At 37.0% G+C, this 26,210-nt stretch overlaps 1 protein-coding gene across 1 annotated transcript in view; it reads left to right on the top strand.

The window, feature by feature from the left end:
* eif2b3 (eukaryotic translation initiation factor 2B, subunit 3 gamma) overlaps positions 1-25,592 on the top strand; it is a 36,081-nt gene extending 10,489 nt beyond the window's left edge. Inside the window, exons 4-12 of the mRNA XM_030161052.1 lie at positions 3,793-3,952; positions 4,538-4,649; positions 11,801-11,890; positions 14,766-14,902; positions 15,030-15,220; positions 15,653-15,715; positions 15,913-16,061; positions 20,647-20,750; positions 25,373-25,592. Of these exons, the coding sequence (XP_030016912.1) occupies positions 3,793-3,952; positions 4,538-4,649; positions 11,801-11,890; positions 14,766-14,902; positions 15,030-15,220; positions 15,653-15,715; positions 15,913-16,061; positions 20,647-20,750; positions 25,373-25,425 (1,059 nt within the window). The 3' untranslated portion in view covers positions 25,426-25,592. The remainder of the gene's footprint in view (positions 1-3,792; positions 3,953-4,537; positions 4,650-11,800; positions 11,891-14,765; positions 14,903-15,029; positions 15,221-15,652; positions 15,716-15,912; positions 16,062-20,646; positions 20,751-25,372) is intronic.
* Positions 25,593-26,210: the final 618 nt, after the last annotated feature.

Genomic DNA, 26,210 nt, shown 5'->3' with positions numbered 1-26,210 from the left:
TACTTCATTGTTATGGACCATACGTGATTTTAATGGACTTGTTTCTGCCGACATGACATCGAGACCAAACAAAAACACAATGACTCATAAATAATTTTCTTTATTTAAAAACAAAAAAGAACGGTATGTGCAAGAGAAACTCAGAACAATAACAAAACAACACTACTCATAAGGGAGGGTTCGTGTTCATTGTTTAAGAATTACACAAAATGAAGCATCGTTGTTAAGCAATGACTATAGACATGCATTTGAATAGAAAATGAATCGAAATTGAAGTATTTTCATACACTGATGTGTATAAAGTTAGGAATAATTTTGTTTTCAGACACATTGCTCTTTTTATTCCTATTTATTCACATCAGTAATAATCACCTTTGACCTGATGCAATGATTACACTTTATCTATCAAGAGCTCTTGAACTTCCGCCCACCATCCATCCGAAACAGTGATTCTTTCCCCACATTCAAATCCTAACCCAAAACGCACATCTTCAGAATAGCTTACCCACCATAAGTTTTACCCTACATTTTGCATTTTCATTTGTATGTATTGCAATTTTTCTTTTTTCTATTTGTTTACTTCTTTATAGTTTATGCGTTGTCTGTTTTATCCTCTGCTGTACAGTGTTCTTGGGTGTCCTGAAAGGCACTTACAAATAAAATTTATTATTATTATTATTATTATTATTATTATTATTATTATTATTATTATTATTATTATTATTATTATCATTATTATTATTATGAGTAAATCACTTCGTCTCAATCATTTCATGAGAAGAGATAGAATAATTTTTTTTTTTTGCATCTTATTGCAACAGTGTATATTGACTAGTGTTCAACCCTCATAAACAGTACTAATATTAAATTTTTCATACTGGGAGGCACAGTTGTGGCAGTGTAAATGACAAGGGAAACGAACATCTCACAGGGGTTTTGTTCATATAAATTATAACATAAAGTTGAGAGTACACACATTGTATAACTTCATGACCCCCCACCCACTCCCCATCACCATATAACAAATTATCCATTAAAACATTTTTCACAAGTCTTTCTCTTGCTTATTCTCTCACTATGTTATCACAGTTTTACACTTTAGATATTTGTAAATGGATGTTTGTTAATCATCTAGTTCCATTAAAAGAGTCCATACATGCAAAGTCATTTTCAGAGTGTGTTTGAAACAGGTTGAGGCTGTGTGAGCAGGAGTTTGCAGGAGTCTGAGCTCAGCGACCACAGAGATGAGTGTTTGTGCGTGTGTGTGGTCCTGACCTGTCCAGAGATCTTGGTTGTTGAAAGGCCAAAGTGTCTCTGGCTCTCCAGCTGACTCCACTCTGCTGTCGCCTGAGTGTGTGTGGGAATCTCGTCTGTGTGTGTGTGTGTGTGTGTGTTTTCATGCATACTTGTGTGCTCTGTTTCTGAACATGTGTGTGATAGAGGGAGAAGAGAGTTGAAAGGTCTCAGAGACGCAGTGTTGGTAGATGGGCTGCAGACACCTCCAGTTTTGCCATGGCAGCTTCCTGTCGCCAGGTCCAGACCAGGTTATGTTCTGAGTTACATCTAGGTCAACTACATGACCTTTGACCCTTCTAAAAGCACCGTCTCCTCCACTTCTCAACATTCACCAGCAGTGGGTATGATTAAAAATGCCATTGCTATTTGATACCAGTATTTGAGAGCGACAGAACCTCTTATTTTCTTTTTTTGTCAACTACCCCATTGATTCTTTTCTATTCTTCTCCTCATTTCCTGCTCCCTCCTCCTCCTCCTCATCCTCCACACTTACTCTCTGTTTTCCTGCTGCCCTGCGACATTACGGCATCTGCTGCTAATGGTGGGATTAGTCTGTATGCTGACAGCTCACATCCCTGGACAGACACACAAATGTAAACACACATACACACATGAAGAAATCTAACATGAGTGCCGCAGAGTTAAAAGACCGTTAGATTGAACGACTGATGTTACTCTCCTAGTAATTGCTGCTGGTAGCGTGTAGTAAGTGATACCTCAGTGGAATTCACAAACAGTGCACTATTAGTTTGTACTTAACTTTACTACAAATAGTTATTGACCCTCTGTTGTGTGTCAGATTTACTTAATGTCTTATTTTAGCATTGAAGGATTTGCATCTCAGTTTTTTCCTTTCATTTGTGCCTTTTGTTGTGTTCTGTTCTCTGAGTTTTTGCGTGTTGTCATTGTTTGTAGAAAAGCCAGAGATCATCCTGTGTTATCCTGTTTAGGGAAAAAGAGGAAAGAAGTAACTTATTTCTGCGCCACATACTGAAAGCTTTTTATAGAAATATGAACCACACTTGAATACAAACATGTTTTGATGTACTCTTGATGTAATTTGCACACTTTCACTGTATTTTTAAGGGAAACACACAGGCATCCAAAAAAAAATGTCGTCTTCTTATCTGTCAGTTTTTGTTTTTAACTTTAAGGACATATGTTTTAACTGTTTTGGTTTTTTTTTAACTGTTTTTATCTGTCTTACTTGTTTTCTATTTCTTAACTTCCCTTCTAATCGTATTTACTGTATCCTGCTTGTAGCACTTTGAGGTTTTTAGATAAAAATGTAAAGTGCATTGCAAATAAAATTTATTATTTTTAATATATGTCTCAACATAATACTTAATCCAGCTGTTTTAACAGGAACTGTTCCTTATGATTTAAGACATGTAAACATCAAAGATCTATATAATGTAATGGTGAAATAAAATACATTTTTTAATCATTTTATTGCTGATTTATTGCCAGTCAATCAGAATTTTAACTAACAAGTAAGTTTTTACATATTATGAATGTGTTCCTGTTTGTTGATGCAGTAAATAAACAACAATAATGGTGCTTTATAACAATAAATGGACAACAGACATTGTGTGAGAGCATCCAGACAGTGGGCAGGTCTTTATTCCCAGTTCTAACAGAGATGAATACATACTAAATTCATACTTGTTAAACAACACACATCTATGTTTATGTTTATGAATTTGGCAGACGCTTTTTTCCAAAGCGACTTACAGGGGAAAACCAATCTATAGTTTAGTCTAAAAAATAAACACTAACCTCATCATCATTTTTGTATGCAGCCATTTTTTTTTCTTTTGCACAGCATCAAAACATAGCTCAATATTCTGCAGTGTCTCATACTGAAGCATTGTTAATACCTCTTTTAAATTAAAATGGGGAAAGAAGACAGGATTTATTGTTCTCTGTCAGCAGAGTTTAAGGGACTTTAACACAGACTCTACAAGTGTGTATACAAGTGTGTGGGTTTGGCTTCTGTACAAGCAGTGCTAAACTTGGAAGAGTTGACCAAGAACAATTATTCCTTCGTTCTCTTCTTTGCGTGTCTGTATGTGCATGTTTGAAAATCTTACTCAGTGAGATAATTTCTGTTGTGAATATTGAAAATGACACAGTCCGAGTGTACATACCCTGAGGTGTTTATATGAAGCATTGTCGCCACGTAGATTTATGTATAGTCTACATGCATGCTGAGATGACTGTCATGAGTGAGCAAACCTCACCTTATAAACATACCCTGCCCATAAAGTTTTATTTCTTGCATTCCCTGGGTCACAGGCTGGAGATTTTGTAAAAAAAAAAAAAAAAAATGCAAACACTGGCTAGAAATCTCCATAAATGGTAACACAATCATAGTAATGTCACTGTAGTTATGTTTTTCTATAGGACTGTAGAATAAATGGATTAGGTAAAAAGAAAAAAAAATAGATCTACTATCAGTGTTTGACTTTTTTTTTCTGTCATCATTTCTTTCAGACGGACATCCTGGTGGTGAGTTGTGACCTGATAACAGACGTAGCTCTCCATGAAGTAGTCGATCTCTTCAGAGCCCACAATGCAACGATGGCCATGTTAATGAGCAAAGCCTATGAGTTCACGGAGACGGTCCCAGGCCAGAAGGGCAAGAAAAAAACAGGTAACAGACAACAAAGAAAAACATGAAAACAAGTGGTGCCAGGCACAGCAACCCCCTCGCACATATTGTAGCTTATTTTGACATCGATCCAGCTGATGTCATAATGTCTATGCTTGTGCTGATGTCAGCATATCAGTTACCTCTATATATGTGTCAAGTTTGAAGTAGATTGAAGCAAAATTGATATTTTTATAGACATTTAAAATTTCACCCATTAATAAATGGGAAAACAAAAAGATTTTAAAAATTTATAAAAAAGTTGAACTTTGACCTACTTTACCCAAAATGTAATGATATCTATTCTGGGTCACTGGCAATCTATAAACCCAATTTGGTATGAATTCAACCAACAGTTTTCCTGGTACAGTGTTTACAAACAAACAAGCAAACAAACTGAACCAAAAACAATACCCCTTGCTCCCCTTTGGAGGGCGGGGGAATTAGCAAACACTGAATGAGATCACATATGGTTGTGTAACTGTTTCTCTTGTGTTACAGCGTTATATATCAGTATGTACTTCAGTATTTGTCCTGTCACAAAGAGTTTGTCTTATGTATTTGATATATTCTGTAATGTTTTTTCAGCTGAACAGAGAGATTTTGTGGGCGTGGATCACTCGGGCAAGAGGCTGCTGTTCATGGCCAATGAGGCAGATCTGGAGGATGGTCTGTCCATCAGAAAGTCCATCATGAGGAAGTAAGTCAAGTGGAATGTTTAAAGGTTAATACATACACCATTCTCTTGGCATCCACCCCTGCAGAGGATGAGTTGGCTATCATCAGTAGAAATGACGTCTGCAAAAGCACATATCCATTTACTATCAAGTCCTATAAGGTGCTGAGTCTGAATATGCAGGTTTTGCGGTGGGTGTGTGGGATTTTCGTTACAGGAAGAGAACTCTAGGAAGGCTTTCTTTCTGAAACGCATGTGTGTGTGAGAGTGGGTGTTTTGAAAGCTCGTAAATACTTCATGGAGCCAAAGCCACTGTAAATTCTGGCCAGTAAGAGGAGGGGGCAGAGCAGCTGCATGCAGGTTTTTCAGCACAGGGAAATCTACACACACATATAAATATACATATATTGTATATATATAGATACACACGCATAGTCATCTCACAGACATGCTTACATGAAGACACACAGAAACCTGTAACAAAACCTGTAGGTGGACATTGATGGAGAAAAAACACTCACACGTTGTCAGAGTGTTATGGAAACACACTGATCCTACAGCAAAACATTAGTGGCTAGCATTGAAAGATTCATAACCTTTATTTCACCTCTGATCATTTATACACACACGTCACATGATTGATACACAATGGTGGTAACTGAATAAATAAGTTTTGTGTTTCTTTAATCCATCTGTAGGTTATTTTGCAAAATCTTACTTTGACCATCAGTCGCATCAAATTAAATGTCAAGTGCATGGAGCTTGACTGTGAGAGTTCACACACAGATCATTATTATTATTATTATTTTCCAAAACACTTTCACACAGATTTCTTGTGTAGCCTTGTAACACTTTCATTCCACACTAATACTTAAAATCTTGCGATCTTGTGACACCATCTCCCTATTTTACTTCTTGTTCGTATCTTTCAGTCAGTTAAAACATAAAGCAGTAAAAGCCCATCCATATTGTCCCTTTATTCTTATCATACATCATTGTCTTGACCTCTCCATCACTATTTTTTCCGCATGGTTGAGGTGTGTTAGCGCAAAACATTCTGCACATATGCGTCTGTTTGACCTGGAAATCGCTTACACAGTGTGAAAAGGCTCCAGCAGAGTTTCCCCTTGTACATTACAGCTCCACCTGTTAGTCTGTCCGACACAGGCCTGGAGAAGCAGTTGACTGTGTTTTAACAGGTTGTTTAGGTCATGAGGCTAATTCAAGGACAACTAATAAGGTTAATGTCAAAGTGTAGTTATATAAAATCAGCTAAATCATTGTATCTTCACTGATTGTTAGGATATTATAAAGTTTATTTGCATCTGTTGCAATGACGGCAAAACACCTGCGTTATAGTACTTTACAAATGCCCTAATGTTTAGTATAAATAACAGTTTATGGGTAAAATATGCTTAATTGTGCATTTTTTAAGAATGTTTCAAAATGTTTGACTGTAATTATGCTGTACTTTATGTTCTTTTCCATCAGTTAAAAATAATAAACGTCAATATACAGTCATTAGAGAATACGTTACTCATTATCTTTTATTGATTTGTTCAGATGAGTTTTGTGTGCATCCAGATTTTTTTTTTTTTTTTTTGGACGAGGTCAGGTTTTCTTAATGATTTGGCAGACTTGGTCTCTAAAATCAAGTGTTGGCAAACACTGTAGCTTGATTACACACACTCTTCTTCTCATTCTCTTTTCAGCATTTATCCTAAAAGCGCATATGCATACATCTTAAGGCGCACCTTTATTCTGTTGCTTTTATGGATATTCCTTGATTTTATTGGGTATTTCAGAATTTCATATTCTATGTTTTTGCACTTTGTATTCTTGTTGTATGTTGCTGTCTTATGTCTTTTAATCTGTATAAAGCACTTGTTGGGTTTCTTTGTGATAAGTGCTATATAAATGTGTTTTACTTACTTATTTACAAGGGACCGTCAAAACGTTCTCAGATGAGCACTGTGTCACCAGGGATGAAACCGAGACCTACTAGTTTGACCCAGGGAGCAAAATTCAATCAAAAGAGTGGCATCCAAAGGGAGCAGCTGGACCTGTGAAATTCAAGGCAGAGGTCTGTTAAATAAATAAACAAAATAAACTTTTATTGCATTTGTCTGAGAACTGTTTAACTCTGTCTCGTACACACCAATGGGAAGTGTCTCTACTCTCACATAAAGCTGGGGCAGGTGTTTTAAAGCGTTAGGGTAGCCCCAGTGCACCAGCAAGGCCATGAGCACTTTATGACACAGATTCAAATATGACTCAGAACCTCGGTTAAAAAAGCAGCCATTAGGTTAACCTGGCATTAGCGGAATCACACACATTTTATTTCGGAGGAAGAGTTGAATACCCTAAATAACTCGTAAGCCCTTCAGCCGTGTTGGCTCTGAAGCGAAAACCTGACTAATGAGGGTATTAACAGTCATTCTGCTGCGTCTGAGTCATCGTCCGCTGTGGGGTTTTAGTTGTAACTAAATAAGACATTATGCTGTGTGCGTTTGTGTGTGTTTGAGAACGAAAGAGATGTGACTCTTCTCTCCCACTGAGGACTTTAGTGGTGCTTTAGTAGTCGGTCATTAATCCAACGGTTGAGTCATCCTTGCCTGCAGAGGCACTAAATTCCTGTTCCCCTCGACACTGAGCTCTACAGCATTCACAGAGACCAGAAATCACATGACGCTGCTCAGAGGGAAAAAAAAAAATGTTTACCCTTGTTTGGGAAATACAACATGTTTATTGCAGCTCAGTTCTCTGAAAAACGTTGTAAGGTAATAAAACAGTTTGTCAATAGTGCTCAACGTTTTCAATCCAAAGGACCAACAAAAAGGAGAAGGAAAATACTTAAAGTGAAGACATCAGTGTTAATACCTGTGTTATTTAACAATATTATTCATTACAGCCACTTTAAATTATCAAGATAAAATGCTGGATTATAAAGTTTAATAGTAAATAGCAGTAAGAAATAGTCCAGAATGATGATTAGGCGTAATAATAATTGTTGTAATCAGAAAAACTCATAAAAAGCTAGTTTTCCTATTTTTGTTCAGCAGGAGAGGATTAAAAAGTATTATCTCAATAAAATGAAAAATTGTAGATTAGCATTGATTTACAATTTTAGTATTGAACCATAATTACAAAGAAGAGCATAGCCTGTGTTGGTGTTTTCACTCTTTCCTTTACATTAAAACACACATAATCCTCAGTGTGCCAGTGATATTGCACAAGCATATATTACATAAACCAGACTTGTAGCATCATTATTTAAATTTTACCGACTGATTTTTTTGTTTGTTTGTTTACTGTTTGTAAAGTTGTCATAAAACGTGAATAAACAGAAGTAAAAAAAAAAAAAAAAAAAAAAAACATACATAATAGGAAATAGTGTAACCAAATACATTTACTCAAATTTGAAGTACTTTTATTGTACTTTACTTGAGTATTTCAATTGATGCTACTGTATACCAGCACTCATACAACACATGTCACTTTTTATATTAAGAAAATGTGAAAATGAACACGTATATGGTTCAGTACTCGACTGCACTGATATGCCTGATGGTTTTGAAAAGTTCTTTAACAAGCTACAATGTAAATATAATATTGTAATTTTTTCTAATATTATGACACAGTGAAATGTGTCTTTCTTCATTGTAAGTACTTTAGGTAATTTAAACACATTTAATTTTTAATACCTCTGCACTTTCACTGAAGTAATATTTTGAATCCAGACCTTTTACTTTTCTGTTCATTTCTATACTTGTTCCACCTCTGCACACACCTTGCCACTCCAGTAAACCAGTTATCCTCCTCTCTTTTCCTTTCCTATAGGTGTCAGACAGCGTTGTCACATGCTGGGTGTTCTCATAAATTCCACTTTAAACTCACGACACACACACGGGGAAATGTATGAATAAATACATTTTGAAAAACACCCACAGAGCATGTCTGTGTGTGCACACACATGTGTTTTTATGCTTTTGAATAAAATACCTTAACACAGAAGAACACACACGCACCATTTGATTTATGGCTTTCAGCATCTGGTTGTAAAATATGTGTGACCAAGCAATCCTCTTGAGTCACTCTAGTCATACTCCACGACTGGTGTATAGACAGACATGAAAGAAGGGGAAGAGAGAAAGCTGGAAAATTGTACAAAAGACTATTTGATTAAAGGGAATAAGAGCTGGAGAAAGACTAATGGATAAAATTGGATATCCTCGGTAAATAAAATGATTTAAAAAGTTCCATAAGTCATCTGTAATAGGTATATGTATTTAACCCATAAAGACTCAAACATCCACCGTTGACCAAAACCATCTATCATTTAAACTGTTTAATACCTGTTGATCCACTTATCCTATCAATACAGGTAAATAATTGGTATAAAATACAGTTTATCATCTTTTCATGGTCATCAGATATGACCCATTTGGATGTTCAGAGGCTCCGTAGTGAACGTAGAAACACTGTCATCTTCTACAACATTGATTCACCAGTAAAACCCATGGAGTTGGGTCAATGACACTGGATGGAGACACTTGTTTTATGTTCAGTAAATGATATATTTTGCTTTTCCTCATTTTTCTCTGTTTTAATATAATAACCTTTTGTGAACATATACATGATCAGTGAATTAAACATAGGTAGATTCATGATTTACACTGAAAAAAGATAAATGCAGAGGATAATACTGTATTATTATACTGTATTAGATTCTGTTGGGTTTCTGTAGAATTGACTTAGAGTCTGGTTTTGACCAACTCTATATATAAAATGTCAAGAGATAACTTTTTTGTGATCTGGCGCTATATAAATAAAATTTGATTGATTGAGTGATTTAATTGGTTTTCCCCTGTAAGTCGCTTTGGAAAAAAGCGTCTGCCAAATGCGTAAACATAAACATAAACACATAAACATTATAATGATGATAAATTACTTGGGAAAGACAAACATATTATTTGGAAACTGTGACAGAAGTAGTTATGGGTCATTAAGGGATAAGGAAAAGTTAAAGCACACTTTTTTGCTGTATTTTCATGAAAATCTAGGTTGAATGTTTTTTTTTGTCTTGTGTCTTGATACTATTAAGGAAGTCTGTTGATCATATGTCGACCCCGTCCTAACGTCAGAGCTGTTAGTCAGTGAACTGTGAAGTCTTTTGTAGTCAAATGCTGCTACATTTCTATTGCTTGTGACATAAAAGCCTCCTTTTCCAGTTTGTGCTGCATCACAACGTTGTTGTTGGTGTAGGGTGCTAAAATCTGTTAAACTCTGCAAAACAAGTGCACAGACTTCTATTCGCAACTAAACATTGTGAACATGCATGGTCTGTCAATGCAACAGTGAATTTAAAATGAATTTGGAACACTGCATTTTGTGAAACTTTCATAAATTACTGACCCCATATTACTGTGTGCGCTAACTTTTTTGATCAGTTTATGTTAGCATGTTAATATGTACCTTATCAGTTCCTGGGGTGCACAATTTATTGTTTCAGCATTTTCAGAATGTGGGTAATCACAGTCATCTTTCAGGATGTGCAATGTTGTCATTTTTTTGTTTGTTGCATTTTTGTTTTATGGAATAAACTCAAACTTACTATTAACTACAACTTTTCAGCTGCTTGTTACAAAAGGAATGATTGGCACACTTCTGTCCGTCAAAAGAAGTTCTGTCTGATAGAACATGATTTACTCCATTTCTTCTAGTTTGTTTGGTTTTCTATTACTGTAATAACATAAACTTTGGCGTCCAATTGTATAGTATTAAAGTTAATGAAAGTTTAGTTTACACTCACAAGTCTTCAGAGTAAAAAGTCATTTTTATGTGTTTTTTGTGCAGATACATTACCCTTTAAAACCACCAAAGTCGTCGTAGAAAGAATAATTCCTCCAAAAGTCATCTGTACTATTACATATTGCAACGACTATGGCAGAACAAAAGAATATTGAATAACTTTTTTTTTTTTTTAATATTTGAGCTGTGCTGATAAGCAGACTTGGCTGACAGTACCATCTACATTCTATAAGGCAGAGAAAGCTATAACACATTGTACCACTTTTTTTTCACAGACAGGCAATGGTTTCAGTTCATGTCAGTATTAAGGAGTAAATCAACTTGCTCAATCCTTGAACATCATGTCTGCTTTTAATTTTGATGTCAAAGTTACGTTATTGTTTTGTAGTAATCAGATACAGACATTTCAAATCAATCTGCTTTTACAGCTTTAAACATCCAAAACAATGTATCATGCTTAAAAATATTGAATAGTAATGGAAGGTGTATGTGATTAGTATTCAATGGGCTGAAGCATGTAAAAACCCTGTTATGGTTCAATGCACCCTGTAGTTTTTATTATGTAATGATTGAAAGAGCAAAGGAAGAGGGGGATAGATATGTGGAGGTGAGGGCGGATTTGTTTAGTGAAACCCGGAGGATGAAATGGTTTTCATTGGCTCTCGCTTCGTAAATGTCACATGTTCTGAACTCAGGCCGCTGTGTGTGTGAAGGTGCGTACGAGGTGAGTTATTGTGTATCGATGTGTGTACGTGGCCCCCGAGTCGACATAAACCTGTCTCACTGGGAGCTTTCTCATGACAGCAGCTCTGTGGGGCGACATCTACGGTGGCTGACGGAGGACAATAGACAGATGTCACTATGCCTTGACTTTTATGTAGTCTGGTTTTCATCAAATGCTTCTCTCTTATGTGCAAAGGCAAGGAAGATTAAAAGGGGGTTTAGTAAATGAGAAGCAAGCATAAAACATTAAAACAGCAGGCTTTAAAAAGAATCAAAGCAAATAGTCCTCCAAGTAGCAACCAGGGTCAAGCTGTTTTTCATGAAATTAGTGCATATATATATATATATATATATATATATATATATATATATATATATATATATATATATATATATATATATTTATATATATTTATATATATATAATACAGTGAGACAAACAAGAAACAAGTGCATATTTACATGCAAGATTATGACATCTGCTTTTGGTGTATTAAAGATTTAAAGCCTCTACAACTCTATAATAAAACTCAAAAGACCAGTTTGAGTTTTACTGCATCTTGGTGGTTATAGAACAACATGACTCTTAATACAGTTTCCCTCATGTTTCTATGTGTTTGTCTGTTTTCCTTCTTACCCAGACATCCCAGGATGCATATCAAAACAGGCCTGGTGGACGCTCATCTCTACTGTCTGAAAAAAGCAGTGGTCGACTTTCTTACTGACAACAAGTGAGTTCCTGTTTGTGTGTGTGTTTATTTTTTATTAATGTGTGGAAACGTGTACTTTAGAGCACCGTGATATTCAATAATAATCATATTGTGAACTTTTGGACATGTAATTAGTCATGATATTTGCTTATAATACTCACTGAAAACATTGAGAAATTATTTTTTATGTGTCTGTACTGATTTAAGCATGTTTCCATACATCCATACAGACAATCAGGGTTCGTACATGTGCTTGAAATCCTTGAAAATGCTTGAATTTCAATGTTGTGTTTTCAAGATCTGAAAAGTGCTTGAATTTTTGTTTAAAGGAGTGATATTTTGCTTTTTTAAATGGAATTAAGCATTTTAAAACATTTCCCTGTAGTCTACATAAACTGTAAATGCTATGCTTGGGTCTGAATTCTTCATCAATTCAACTCCACAGGTTCATCTTCAAACCTATTTCTGAGTAATGACAGCAGAAAGGTTGTTTTGAGCGCTGGCCCTTTAAATGCACATGACCCCACCCCCTTCCAGGTTGTTCACTGTGCACTCTGTCCTGTTCAGCTCCTTGAATTCGTTAATACAACCGACAACTGAATATTTTAGGTAATCGCCTCGAAGTTTGGACATATTTTCAGTATGGACTACAACCGCTGCTGCTGACAAACAATTATGGCATACTTGGAGAAATGGTTGTCGGAAGTCTTGGCCTTATATGTGCAAATGTCGTGACGTAACTAGTTATAAAATGTAACAAATTAAGAAGGAATTGAAACAGGTTGTAGAAATCCACTTGATTTTTGCCAGAATGAATATAAAGATAGCTTTGCAGCACCTGGAGAGTTCAAATTCAAACTTTTGGAACTATTAGGGTCCAAATACACAAATAAATGTACCAAAGACTAATAAAAGTGGATTTAGCAAAATATGACCCCTTTAAGTGCTTGAAAGTTCTTGCAATTCCAACTCTATGATGTGATTTATTTATTTTAATATTGACTCTGCTCAGTTATTATGAAGCATAATTTTCGATGTTTATACCATAATACAATGTACATCATTGTGATAAAAAGTGAAAAAAAAAAATCATGAGTATATGTATTTCTGTATATATGTATTTTACCCCAGTGATTAGGTGCTGTGGTGGAAAAAATTGAAAAGTACTCGTCAATCTACTTCAATTTGACCTTGAAAAATGTGTACAAACCCTGGACAATGTTTTGGTGAGGACTTCTCAATAGTACAATTGAAAATCACTCATTTTTAATGGTATGTTGTGACACATTTTACCAGTATCAAAAATTGCACCTCCTCCAATGTGACATCTCACCTGGGTCATATTGTAATTTCAATGACATTTTGATTAATCCCTGAGCTCTAGTGTAATTAATATTTTTCAATTTTCATATATCCTACCAATTTGGGTCTGCAGTGTTTATGCATGCATGAGAGCATGTAGAACAATACAACCCCCCCGTCAGACATAAACTCACATTTGCTGCTTAATCTGTAGCAAGTGTTGCACGTGTTACACAGTGTGTACGGCTTTGAAAGGTCCTGTTCGCAGGATATTCCAGCGAGGTGTTAATTTGTTTTACTATGTGCCACTGAGGCAGGCTGTTAGGCTTTTAGCCCTGAAGTGAAACAGTGTCACAGGGAGCCTTCTGTGGTCGCCTGGACTCTGAATGCAGAGTTAGAACAATAAAAGGATCTTTACCATCTACAAAAATATGAGCACATCTAGAAAAGGTGGATATGTCTCATGTTGGAGCTCCATATTCTTGTTTATGTCTTCATATTACAAAAAACTAAAAGAAGCTATTAATGCAAACTGTTACATACTCCTAAATGTATTGTGTTTTTTCTTCCTCTCTTCCTTGCTGAATATGTTTGATAATGATAATGGCATGAGGTTCACTTGAATATAATAATTTACAATAGCGATATATTGTTGATATACAACTCCTGTGTCACTGCGTCACTAATACACTCACTACCACCACCATTTATCATCTCTCTTGCAAGATGACTCATTTCTTTCTTCAGTTCGGCTCTTTTCTTGGACTTTCTTTTCACAACTCCTCGCTCTCTCTCTCTCTCCCTCCCTTTTTCCTCCACACTCTTTCTCTGTCTCTTGCTCAAGGAGAGAAATAGACAGAGTAACTGTTGTTTTTCTCCTGTCATTCAGATGGAAATTCTAATCTCCCCTTTAAAGAAAGCAAGAGAGTGCAAGTGAAGGGGGTGCGGGTTGGTTCAGAGGAGCACTGGGTCCAGCGCAGTGCAAAGGGGGAAAAAAGAAATTAAGATGGGGAAATTACCTCCTGGTTTACACAGGAAGACAGAACATGATTCAGCTTTGCCTTATGTTAAAGGACTGAGTTAGAAATGGCCATTGCATCATTTTTAATGATGTATTTAAAAAAAAACTGTATAAATCACTCCTTCCATTTTTTATTGAGTTTTTTCCTTTGTCTTTAAATAATCTGCTTGTATTTAACAGTGATAGATTATCATCCTTAAATGTTGTATTTTGTGTTTGTATTGTACTTTGTATTGTTATTTTCATTATAACACAGTTAGTGTTGTAATGATAGACTCAAAATACACCTACCCTGTGCTATGGTAATATTTACATTGTATGCCTGTATGATATTGTAGGAAGAAGATCTGCAATGTGCAATGACATTGTTGTGATAGTTAAACTAAATTTGTAGTTTCTATAAAAATCATACTGATTATTCTGATGGTAGCTGACAGTTTGTTGGGGCCAAAGTTTGTGGATGCATGGTGCTACTTCTGACAAGTTATATTTTCCCTTAGCAAATGTGAATTTATGGTGGATGTGAATTAAATTGTTTATCCTATATACATATTTTGTGTTACCCTATTGCAGATCCATCTCATCAATCCGTGGCGAGTTGGTACCTTATTTGGTGCGCAAGCAGTTTTCCAAAACAACCAGCAGTCAGAAAATCAAAGATGACACAGAGGATCAGAACCAGAAGAAGAATGATGGCCACACCAATCAGGGTGAGACACTTTCAAAGTCACAAACTAAACACAATTCAATAACTTCAATGACCAGAGTGTTGTAAAGGTGGCATGCACACAGCAGCATATATTTGTAATCATATCACCCCCTCCTCCCATTCTGTAGAACTTCTAATCTCATCTCGAGATGAGCCTCTCCTTCAACTGGCCCACGAGCGCTCCTGTTGGAACGACCATCGCGGTGACATGAGCGAGGCGTACCATGGGGGAAAGCTGCGCTGCTATGTTCACATTATGGACCAGGGCCTGTGCTACCGCGTCAACACTCTTGCTGCTTATATAGAAGCAAATCGACAGGTAAGGAAGACATACCGTACCTCCATCAAAAGTGCTAGTTCAAAACATATGATTTTTACACAGTGAAATAGTAGTATGGTCATTGTATTGAAACTTCTGAGCTTGTATACATTTCCTTTTTTGGGCAAGTTTCTTTAACTCTTTCGGTGCCAGACAGTTAAGGGGCTAATAAGCCTTAAAAGCCTTAAAAGTGCCACAGAATTTTTCAGTATTTCGCATCGTCTTTATAATATTCAAAGAATCCTGCAGGAAACCGCTCGGTAACATCCGGCGTGTTCTCCAAAGCCGATCTGATCGGCCCGCAGCACTTTAAAGGTTGTATTCGTAAAGCCGATTTAATCGGCCCATGGCACTGAAAGAGTTAAAAGGATTTCTAAAATCATCAGATAATTTGTGTTCATCAGTCTTTCCCATCTGTCTTCTTTCTCCAAGGCCTCAAAGCTCTTTGAGGAGTCACCAGTCCACCCTTCTGCTGTCATTTCTGAGAGATGCCAGGTATGTGGTAGCATGTCACTAAACTCATATCCATTGACTTTCGTCACATTCCTAAGTAAATCTTTCAGTGACACATGAATATCATGACTCTTTCACTATCTCTCAGTTTGAATTACAGTTTAGTTTCATTTGGCACATTTGTGTATCTGTGTTTTTTGCTTATTTCTCCTGTTTGTGTACGACCACCTGTTCCTCAGATGGGTACAGACAGTATGATCGGAGCGCTGTGCCAAGTCGCAGATAAAACTTCCATCAAGAGGTCCACTATCGGAAACTCCACTACCATCAAAGAGAAGGTCAAAGTTGCCAGCTCTATCATCATGCATGGTGTTACCATCGAAGAGGGGTGAGAACATATACACATGCACACACATGTACTTTGTAGTGCTTTTTCAAACACATTAATTTAACCTAAAACTCAATTTCCTCTTAGAGGCATGTTGATGAATAAGTTTAATACGCTCATTGGCATTTGATGTCCAATTAGTAGATGCATATTTAGTTTTTTTACAGAGCAGATAAGCTTTGTAAACAACTATTTCAATATAAAATGAAGCTGCTGCTCAAAATACTCATATTATATGCTTATGTTATAACCTTTAAAAACATACAGTTACAACTTGGACAAAAGTGCCACCTTTTTTTTTTTCTTTCTATTTACTGCTTCCATTCCTTTGACATTTCTAGGTGCTCCAAAGTGTGTGTGTGTGTGTGTGTGTGTGTGTGTGTGTGTGTGTGCGTGTGCGTGTGCGTGTGCGTGTGTGTGTTTTTGTGGTTTGCTTGCATATGTGTGTGTCTGTTAACGGGAGGTGTAACAGGTTTTGTTTTCTGGTCTCTATGGGGTCAAACAGGGAGCGCTGAGTTAACAATGCACCTATTGGGGTGCAACCAGCCAGAGACCAGTTCCAAACAAACACAGAGCTGGTGAACTGAATCACACAACATCCATGTATTTCATTTAGCCACTAATTTACTTGCCTGCACCAGGGCTTCCCACTGGTTATGGAATTTGTGGAATACCGTGGGTTTTATAAAGTGTACACCAAACTGCTAAAGCACAAGATGTATGATACGTATGTGTTGAATTCAAACAGTCCAAATGCATTAGTCAGTACATCTCAGCAATGCCACCAAATTAAATGTACAGAAATGTACTAATGCGGTAATGTTGGGGTTACATTTTCACAGAATCTGTCAGGTAGTATGTGTAAAACGTTATGGTCACTGGACATCATATATAATTGAAAAAAGGATACTGGAAATGAAAACTACAATAATATAGAAACAAAACTCTATCAAGAACACATAGCAGATAGATCTCATGGAAGACTTTTCTTAAATACATCTTGTCAAAATAGACAAAATCAAATGGCTGGATAAATGTATGGGTCAAATAACTATTCCCCATGGCGTCGATGGCAACAAAGCACATGGCTCTACCAGCTATGTTTCATCATAAAAAGACGGGAACATTTGGGAATAATGTGCAAGGGCATTTTTCATCTTTACATTGTGAGGAGATGCCGCACTGACTCATCTACATGGTGGATGAAAAGTAACTAGGCATTAAAAATTGGTTATAAAATCCAAATTCCTATTACAAATTTATTGAAACAAATGATACATATTCTTTATTACATGAGAAAATGAACATATATCTTCATATTTCAACCAGTTTCCTCAAACAGCCAGGGATGGAATGAACAACCTTCTGAAGGACGGCATCTGGGATATCATTAAGAACCTCCTGAATCCATGAAATAAGACAATAAGAAATGCCCATTAGTGTTGTCTGTTTAAAAAAAAATGTTTTCGTCATGACTTCAGTGATACTAAAAATTTTAATAAGCATTTTTTAATGCCTAGTTACTTTTCACCCACCCTGTGTTAGCAGTTAAAAGTCAAACACCTATTTTAATCTGGTGGTAGTTTTTTTAAACCCATCTTAAAAAAAAATGGGATAAATGTGCTATGTCATAGTTTAAATATCGTATTACTTGTATTGTAATCATTTTATGTCATGTGGAGAGTTTAATGAAACCTCGTTAAGCCAGTTTAAAACTCTGACGCATCATTAACAGCTTTATCGACCATGAGTAAATCCAGTAGGTTAAGTGTGTATAAACGCTTTGTTGCCTTTAAAAAGAAGTAGCTACTGTAGAATTACCATGTAGATTGATCTACTCGGTGTCCGAGCCAACGCTCTGGTGGAAACGGACTCATCTTACCCTCAGCTCTGGATTTTAATGCACTCATTCACCAGCTCCTTTTCTTTTATCTCAATTTCTTACTCCTCCATCTCTTTTTTTCTCCATCAGGGCCTCAACGCCACCTTTCTCTCCTCCTCTGTGTCTCTCCATCTCTTCTTAAGCCTTTTTAGGGACCCCAGCCAGCCTGCATGGGGACCCTCATCATGCCCATGTAGGTGCAAGCACAAAGGCATGAAAGAACGAGAGACACTGGAGAAGGGGAAAAAAAAAAAAAAGACGTGAGGGTAAAGCGCGCAAGAAAGAAATTGCAATTCTTTCTTTTCTTTCTTTGAGGACATAAGAAGGAAGGAGAAAGAAGGAAAGAAAGAGCCAGTATGAGGGGATTAGCAGACCCCGGCCATGTCGCAGAAACCCCTCACATTTCTGGTTTCTTTGTTTGGAGCTGACCAGAGCTTGTTGACAAAGCGCTGCATGTTTGGGAAGGGGGATAGTAGGGGTCAACTTTACAGGGGGGGGGGTTGGCACAGGAGGTGGGGGTTGACGTGTGTGTATGTGTTTGTGTGTGCGAGAGAGTGAAGATGGTGGGTGGGTGGGTGGGGGGGGGGATTTTAAGGTGGGGGGGGGGGGGGGGGTCATGGCAAGGAGGAGCCCTGGTGTTAGTAATTAGCGGTGTTTCAGCTCCGAAGCTTCTTTGGTGGTCTCTCGCTCTCCCTCTCTCTCTAATGTTACAAAACTCTGAATCTTGTAATCTCCCATCACCAACTACCACCACCTCCTAGGCAGTCACTTAGACACACACTTACATACACACAGTCTTTTCTCCGTCTCCCTCCAGGCCTAACCACCCGAATAGAATGGGCCAATACAAACCTGTCTGTGTGTGAGGTGCAGAGGGCCAAGCGTGTGTGCGTCACAGCCTGGGCAAGACCAACATGTGTTCTCCGCCGGTCTCCCCAAGCTACTGAAACGCACACGCACACACTCTCAACCCGTACACGTTCTCCACGGTTAGCCGGCGCAGGACACACAAGACTGTCTGTGTCTTCTCTCCAAGAATTTTATGGTGACGGTTTGGCTCAGTGTGAGGGTGCAACGGTGGGTTGGCACTGCCGGCCCAGGTGGGACTGTCGCTCCGAGCCAACAATGTCTTAACCAACACACACGGACACACACCCCGCGCCGCTGTTGTTCTTTAATATATATGCTAATGGAATGTCATTAAGGTCAGTTGATTGGGGACGTTTGAGTTTTCGGAGCAGGTGGGAGGATCCTCGATGGGGAACTTTCCTTCTGTCTGTTGGACCTCCAGTGGTGAGAGCTAAACCCACACCCCTGCGAGTGGAGCTCAGCAGCCAACAGTGTGGAAGGCTGTGGCTGTACTGGGTAGTTCCCAGTATGAATGTTCTCAGCCGTGTGTACAAAAGCTCCAAAGAAGAAGACAGAATGAACCGTAAACATGTTTGAACCTCCAGCGGGGCCACAGAGTAAACAGCAGGGATGGAAATTCATGTTACTCAACCAAACGTATCCCAGCAAAATATTAATCTTTAATTTCTCTAGAGTTTTTAAACTATCAGTACCAGAAATGAACCACTGACTTGTTTTTTTTTTTTTTTTGTTTGTTTTTTTTTGCAGGTTTAATTACATTAAAATGAGTCTTAAGTGGTTGAAGATGAGCACATTGTCAGTTTGATAATGGTATTTGCAACCACCATTTTTGTCCATACCAAGTCACTTTTTATGTTATCTTTATTAACTTTTTATTATGTTTTTGTCATAAATGTAATGTTTTCAAGACCAGGGTACATTTGTCCTCAGTGTTAAATATCTGGTGCAAGTTTGGAAATAGGTTTAAAGAACTAAAAATGAGCCAAATGTTGCAAATACAATGAAATAAGATGTACATTCTGTTTTTTTTTTTCTTTCGTCCATGAATTAAAAACATCCTTCAGATTCAATATTTACCACCATGTACCACAGAAAGCCACAAGTCTAGAGCTTTAACCTCTATCATATTACTTTAACATGTCACTTACAACTGATGAGTCTCTCCTTTATAATCAACAATTAATGATAATGTATGCCTTCAGCTTGTGGAACACACCTGTGATAGTATGATGAACTTAGTAGACACATACTTTTCAGTTCTGAATATAGAACACGTAAAAATCACAATTGCTTTGTTAACATGAATTCAGGAAAAAATGTTAGTTTTCTTCAGTTTAATGGCCTTCTGGTCAATAGTGTTAATGTTCACTTATGTTAACATGAAAAAGTCACAAAGCATAATGTGACTAATTAATGATAACTCCTCTGTAAATATGATTTCTACCAGTCACATCAGATTATCATCAACCATATATTGCGATCCTCCAGTGATTTGTTGTTACCTCCGCCAAGGAGGTTATGTTTTTGCCAGGGTTTGTTTGTTTGTCTGTTTGTTTGTTTGTTTGTTTGTCTGTCCGTTAGTGTGCAACATAACTCAAAAAGTTCTGGACAGATTTGGATGAAATTTTCAGGGTTTGTTGGAAATGGGATAAGGAAGAAATGATTAAATTTTGGTGGTGATCGGGGGTGGGGGGCCCACGGGGGGGGGCACTGATCAGCCTTGGCGGAGGTCTGCGCTCTCCGAGTGCTTCTAGTCTACAAATGTTTTAATGTTGTTTTGAGCCCTCTAGTGGTAGAAATGTCCTTACTGTCATTTTCGTGGGTGTCTTCCAGGTGTAATATCCAGGGCAGTGTGATCTGTAGTAATGCTGTCATCGGCCGCGGAGCAGACCTCAAATACTGTCTGGTGGGAAACGGACAACGGATCGAACCAGAGGGTGAGACAACATATACTAACACTCATATAGAACTTTTTAAATTTTATTTTTACTTTTCATTTAAGATATTAAATGAATATTTTATATTTATTTAATTTGTAGTTATGAGCAGACGAGGCCCTATTCCTCATCACATTATCCTCAAGTAAAAGCACATTTTAAACTAGTTCTTTCTTCACATTGTTACAAGATTTGCAAGATGGATTTGAGCAAAGACGTACAGCTAAACTAAATAAAAATAACAGGAACCCCTTACACCTTATTAGTGTGAAGTTCAACACTGTAGTTGGCACCCTGAGACTTGTCTATGGCTGAAGTCCATAGGGAAGGTGTAATGTATGTGTGTGGTATCCATCTGTAAGTGCCAAGTGTTTGAGTCAACTAAGAAAGTTTCTTAATTCTGAAGTCTGTGTGATAGAGAGATTTGTCAGATTTAAAAAAAAAAAAAAAAAAAATCTTTAATCCTCTTGTCCCCAAAGCTAGCTGCATGTGTGTGTGTGTTTGTGTGTGCGACACATTGATGGAGAGGTTAGAGAGCAGGGCCAGAACAGGACCACCCGGAATTCAACAGCAGCAGCCTGCAGCCACATTCAACACACACACACACACACACACACACATATATAGAAAGAGAGTGTGAGCTCGGCTAGCAGGCTGAGCAGCCTAATTGAGTGAACAACAGGGTGCTTTAAGTAACAACAGTGTGAATTTGAGCTAAACTGGCCTAAAAATGTTTGAAACAGTCAAGGCTTTTTCTAACATTCAGTGAGTGATCACTGCAACAAAACTGATCTTGCTTAAGCTTCTTTTCGGCATACGTCTTTCTGTTGGCCCACAACTAGACGCTAACATTATGCTATTGAACATTGCAAACTTGGACGTTTGTTGCATAATTATTTTGCATAGAAAGTAGTTAAGGTTCCGCCACACAACCAAAGCTCCACTTTATATCTCTGACACCTCAGCAGGTGGATGCAGGACGCTGAGGGGATTTATTTCACAGTAAAGTGTTGCTTTTTACATAGCTGTTTAGTGAAGAAATCAATAATTTGCCAGAAATATTGATAGAGGAATGATCTGATTAGAAAATGATTTAATTACGTTATTGTGTTCTGCTGTTGGAGGTGTGTAATGCATAGCAATGGCCTGTTAAATACAAATGGACTACATGTCTTCACTGACCAATCAGAAAAGAGTACAGCAAAGCAATGTAATAAGTTAACTTAATTGACATGCATTTGATATCACACAATTCAAAGAGATCAACTATATACATTCAAGTTATTTGAACTTGAGATAAATTTTAAAAAAGAAGAACAGATCAGAAAAAAAACACTTCCTGTGAGTGCAGAAGTTCTTTTGTATGATATATAGAGAGGTGAGGTCAAGATACTTCTGGTTCACCTCATGGAACATTTTTACGGGAAAAATATCAATACAGTCAAGGTTGAGTTTTTTGATCCTGTTTGACTGTGCCACCATATGATGTTTGTCCATTTAAAGTACAGTTTAACAAATCAAGAAAGTTGCGGTTTGTGGTTAAAATAATAAAGAAACATCTAGTTTTGTGTGAAACTTCTCGGTGGACTGCATAGGGAGGTGAAAAAGTATTAAAAGAGGTGAAAATCATCACAAGTCGGGTCATGTTGACGCTGCAGAGACATCTTCAACTCGACAGATCACAGATAGATGAAGTTACGATCATATCTGCAGTTTTCAGTTGTGTTGTCTTTCAATTTATGCAATTTCACACTCTGATACTTCAAGAGTTTTACAGCAAACTGTGACTTAATTGACTTAAAATAATCTTTTAAATTGACAAACATCATACATGTCTTTCTTCATTTACTGCAATACTACTTTTTTTTCTGAAATGAGGTTCCTTGGGGCACAATTAGCTACATTTTTATTCATATTTACCACATTAATCATCTTTTTCTGTGTTGCAAATGGAAACTGAAAACAATGAGACAAATAAAACCATGAAGACTTTGTTAAATCAACAGGACCCAGGACCTCTACAGTATCATATCCCACCTAATTAACTTTTTTTAAAAATACTATACCATACAGGTAATCGCCTAGAAATCCCACTCCTCTTTTCCCCTGTATTGTTTTAAAAGAAAGCACAGGATTGTCTCTCGCCACCTACTGTAGCCAGCCCACTGAAGACTGCTAAAGATATTACACACCCACTCCACTGTTGAATCTGTTAGCAGCTAGGGACCACCCTGACAGTTAGCCTCAGCCTTACACACACCATCTCGCATAGCACAGACACACACACACACACACATGCATCAGGTGTTGATGTTTAAAAGATACAAACCTCTCTTGTGGGTGTTTTAACAAATACACACATGGACAGACACGCGATAAGTCACTCACCTTTTGAGAATGAAATTGATCTGATCTATTGTGCATTGGTTACATCTTTTTTTTTTTTTTTTCCCACTACGTGCGTCTTTACAAATTGAATAAAGTGTTTCATCCGGTTCAGGAACCTGTTTTCTTCATTTGTTCACTGGAATCAGAGGAGACTCATTTTGTCATGAGATATTCATAACAACATAAGGTCTTGATAAATATAAAAACTATGTTACTAATGGAAAATTATGTAGCTTTTCCTCCGTTTTCAGCCCTCTGCTGCTGTCCCATGCTCCATTTGTCCTCCCCTCCAAGCTAGTAGAGACTAAACTCCTTCTGAGCAACAGATTCCTTCACACTAAAACCTGTCTGTGTGGATGGAACATTACGCTGTGCCACCGTTTGCTTTGGATCAGTAGCAGTGCTCGGAGATGGAGGGATGTCAGGAGCAGGAGGCTGCTCCCCTCGCACCGAACTAGCCTGAAGTTGACTCAGATACAGAGCGAATGCTGGCAGATTTAGTTCCAAACATCGTGTATTTCTTGTTGTGAGGTTCAGGTAGCGGTCAGGGTGACCTAAGGCTTATCTTCAATTCTGGGACTGATCTCAAATGCATTAAAGGGAGGCTGTACGCCGTAGGCCGCTGAGGATAAATTACATATACAGAAGAAACACAAGTCATTGTATTAACTGTAAGAAATGTTCTTTCAGTAGCCATACTAGTGGTGGGGCTTTAAAAATCATGAGTTGATACAGATGGGATAGGTGTTCATAAACAGGTTGTGCAAATCTGAGGTCTGGGGTGTTTTTAGTCTGGTTTTCAACAAACCACAATTGATGGGAAATCTTAAATGTCACTCAGTACATTACTGAACGTTCATGAAACCACCATTCCTAAAAACATGTAACTGAAGATGACGTTCAGGGTGAAATCCTTCTATATACTCGCATTTCAGATTTATTTCTTACCAAGCTGTTGTTTTACTGTCTTGTCCATAGGGCATTAAAATATTGTCACTATTATATTATTTGGTATTACTGATTTTGCTTTTTTTCCCCCCTTAATTTTCTTTCTATACTATTATTTAAAACCCTTTTCTGATTTCTCGTTTTTGTATACTCACATCTTTTGACCCTTTTACTTATCATACTGTCAATTTTGTTTTCATTTCCTCTTCTGACTCCACCTGAATATGCACAACCCCCACAAAATAATCATAAATAATCATACATACACACACACGTACACAAACTCACCTGTAAATCGCCCTCTGTTTTCACCCATTCTTGTTTTGCTTAATGTCTATGAAGTATTCAGTCTTGTCTGGTGTCAATGAACTTGTATGCCTTGAAGTCTATGAACTAGTATGCCAGAAAATAAATAAAAAAACACGACAGATTATTCGCAGAACCAGTATTGATCAGGTTTCCATCTATTGATTTCTGCTGTTGTTGTTTATTTAGTTTTTTCTCACCCATCTCCCCTTTTGTGCCAAAGAATCAAATAAATCTTCATTATATGTATCGATTAAAAAATATATATAGCTTAACTTTACTTTTTTACATCTTTTAGCCCTTTATTATATTATATTTGATAGAGCACATATTGAATCGTACACATATGCAATAAAAAATGTATATAACACAATAGATGAACTGATGTTAGTTAATTGATATCTCATATGCTCATAACATCATTTGCTGATTTGTCATCCCTGCTGGAAATGTTTACACGTCCAAATATTGATCATTTCTGTCCTTGGTCACTATTAATCTGTATCTCCCCTTGTGAACAAACATGTTAGTCAATCTCTACAACTCTAGTTAATATTCCTCTGCTTTTGAATATGTCACAAACTAAATCTTTTCGGTTGCCTGTGATGATGATGCTGAAATGTTAGTTTTACCAGAAATACCATAAACACAGTTTTAAGGATGTGTCATCATAATTACAGTTTGATAATAAAAATGTCCTTTTATTTCTCCTTAGTCCATATCGTGTCAGTTTCTATTACATAAATTTTCCTCTATTAGGATGTACAAATGCGTTCATGTTTTAATGTACTGTTAAAGAGAGGGGATATACTTGTGCTGGTATGCAACATGTTATATCCACTTAGTTTTATAAACTTGCGTGATCTTATGGTTTTTATTTTCCTCAGAGAAGTATAAAAGCTGTCATTGAAAACAGAAAAGACAGTAGATTGAATATATGTTCTTTTCTGTTAATAATTTCCTTTATCTCTCACCTTTAGCTGAGAGGACTAATGAGGTCATCGTTGGAACAGACCAGCTGATGGAGATCTAACTTCTACAGATAAGGAGTCACCTCATTAACCAATCAGAAAGCAGCGACACACAGCAGACACAGGCCTATCGACCACTCAGAAGCCAAGATGCTGCTCGACTATTTCAGCTCTTTTTGGCTTTTTGTACATTGTGTCCAAATAAATTAAGGCCTGTTCGATCTCTTCAGTCGGTATGTTGGTGTTTTTATTTGTATGCGTTTTCATTCTAAAAATCCTTATTTCTTCTCAAAATACTGAGTTTAACCCTTTCATACATGAATTATGAGACCCTCAATCGAGATTTTTTTTCCTGTGTGTTTTTATTCCTCTTTAGGCATGAAAAAGGGCACTCTGAAAAGGAGATTCTTAATCTCAATGAGGTTTTCCTGGTTAAATAAAGGTAAAATTAAAAAAACATGCTGAAAGAAAATTTTCTTATGAACCTATTTTTCATGGAGGTACAAAAATGGCTGCTCAGCTGGACACCATACGTTAAATTTTTGATGCACAGAAACATGTATTTACTGATAAATTGTGTGAAAAATATGGGGAGGGCTTGTGATTCTGGGGGTGTATGCTCAGGAGAGATCTACATAATGTTACCAATTCATGTCAGAAAAGATATGTAGTGTCTTAAAACTTTAATATAGATATGTGTAAAAAAAAAAACAAAAAAAAACGACACCACACGTTTAATTTTTGGCACAAAGAAACATGTATTTTCTAATAAATTGTGTGAAAACTATGAAATAAAAACATCTTTAATGCTTATTTTAGGTAATTCATTTATCAGACAGGGGTAGTT

This window comes from Sphaeramia orbicularis, chromosome 17 (assembly GCF_902148855.1).
Source record: "Sphaeramia orbicularis chromosome 17, fSphaOr1.1, whole genome shotgun sequence".
NCBI classification, from domain to species: domain Eukaryota; kingdom Metazoa; phylum Chordata; class Actinopteri; order Kurtiformes; family Apogonidae; genus Sphaeramia; species Sphaeramia orbicularis.
Note: the sequence above shows the minus strand (reverse complement) of the source record. Positions and strands in the feature narration are given on the sequence as shown.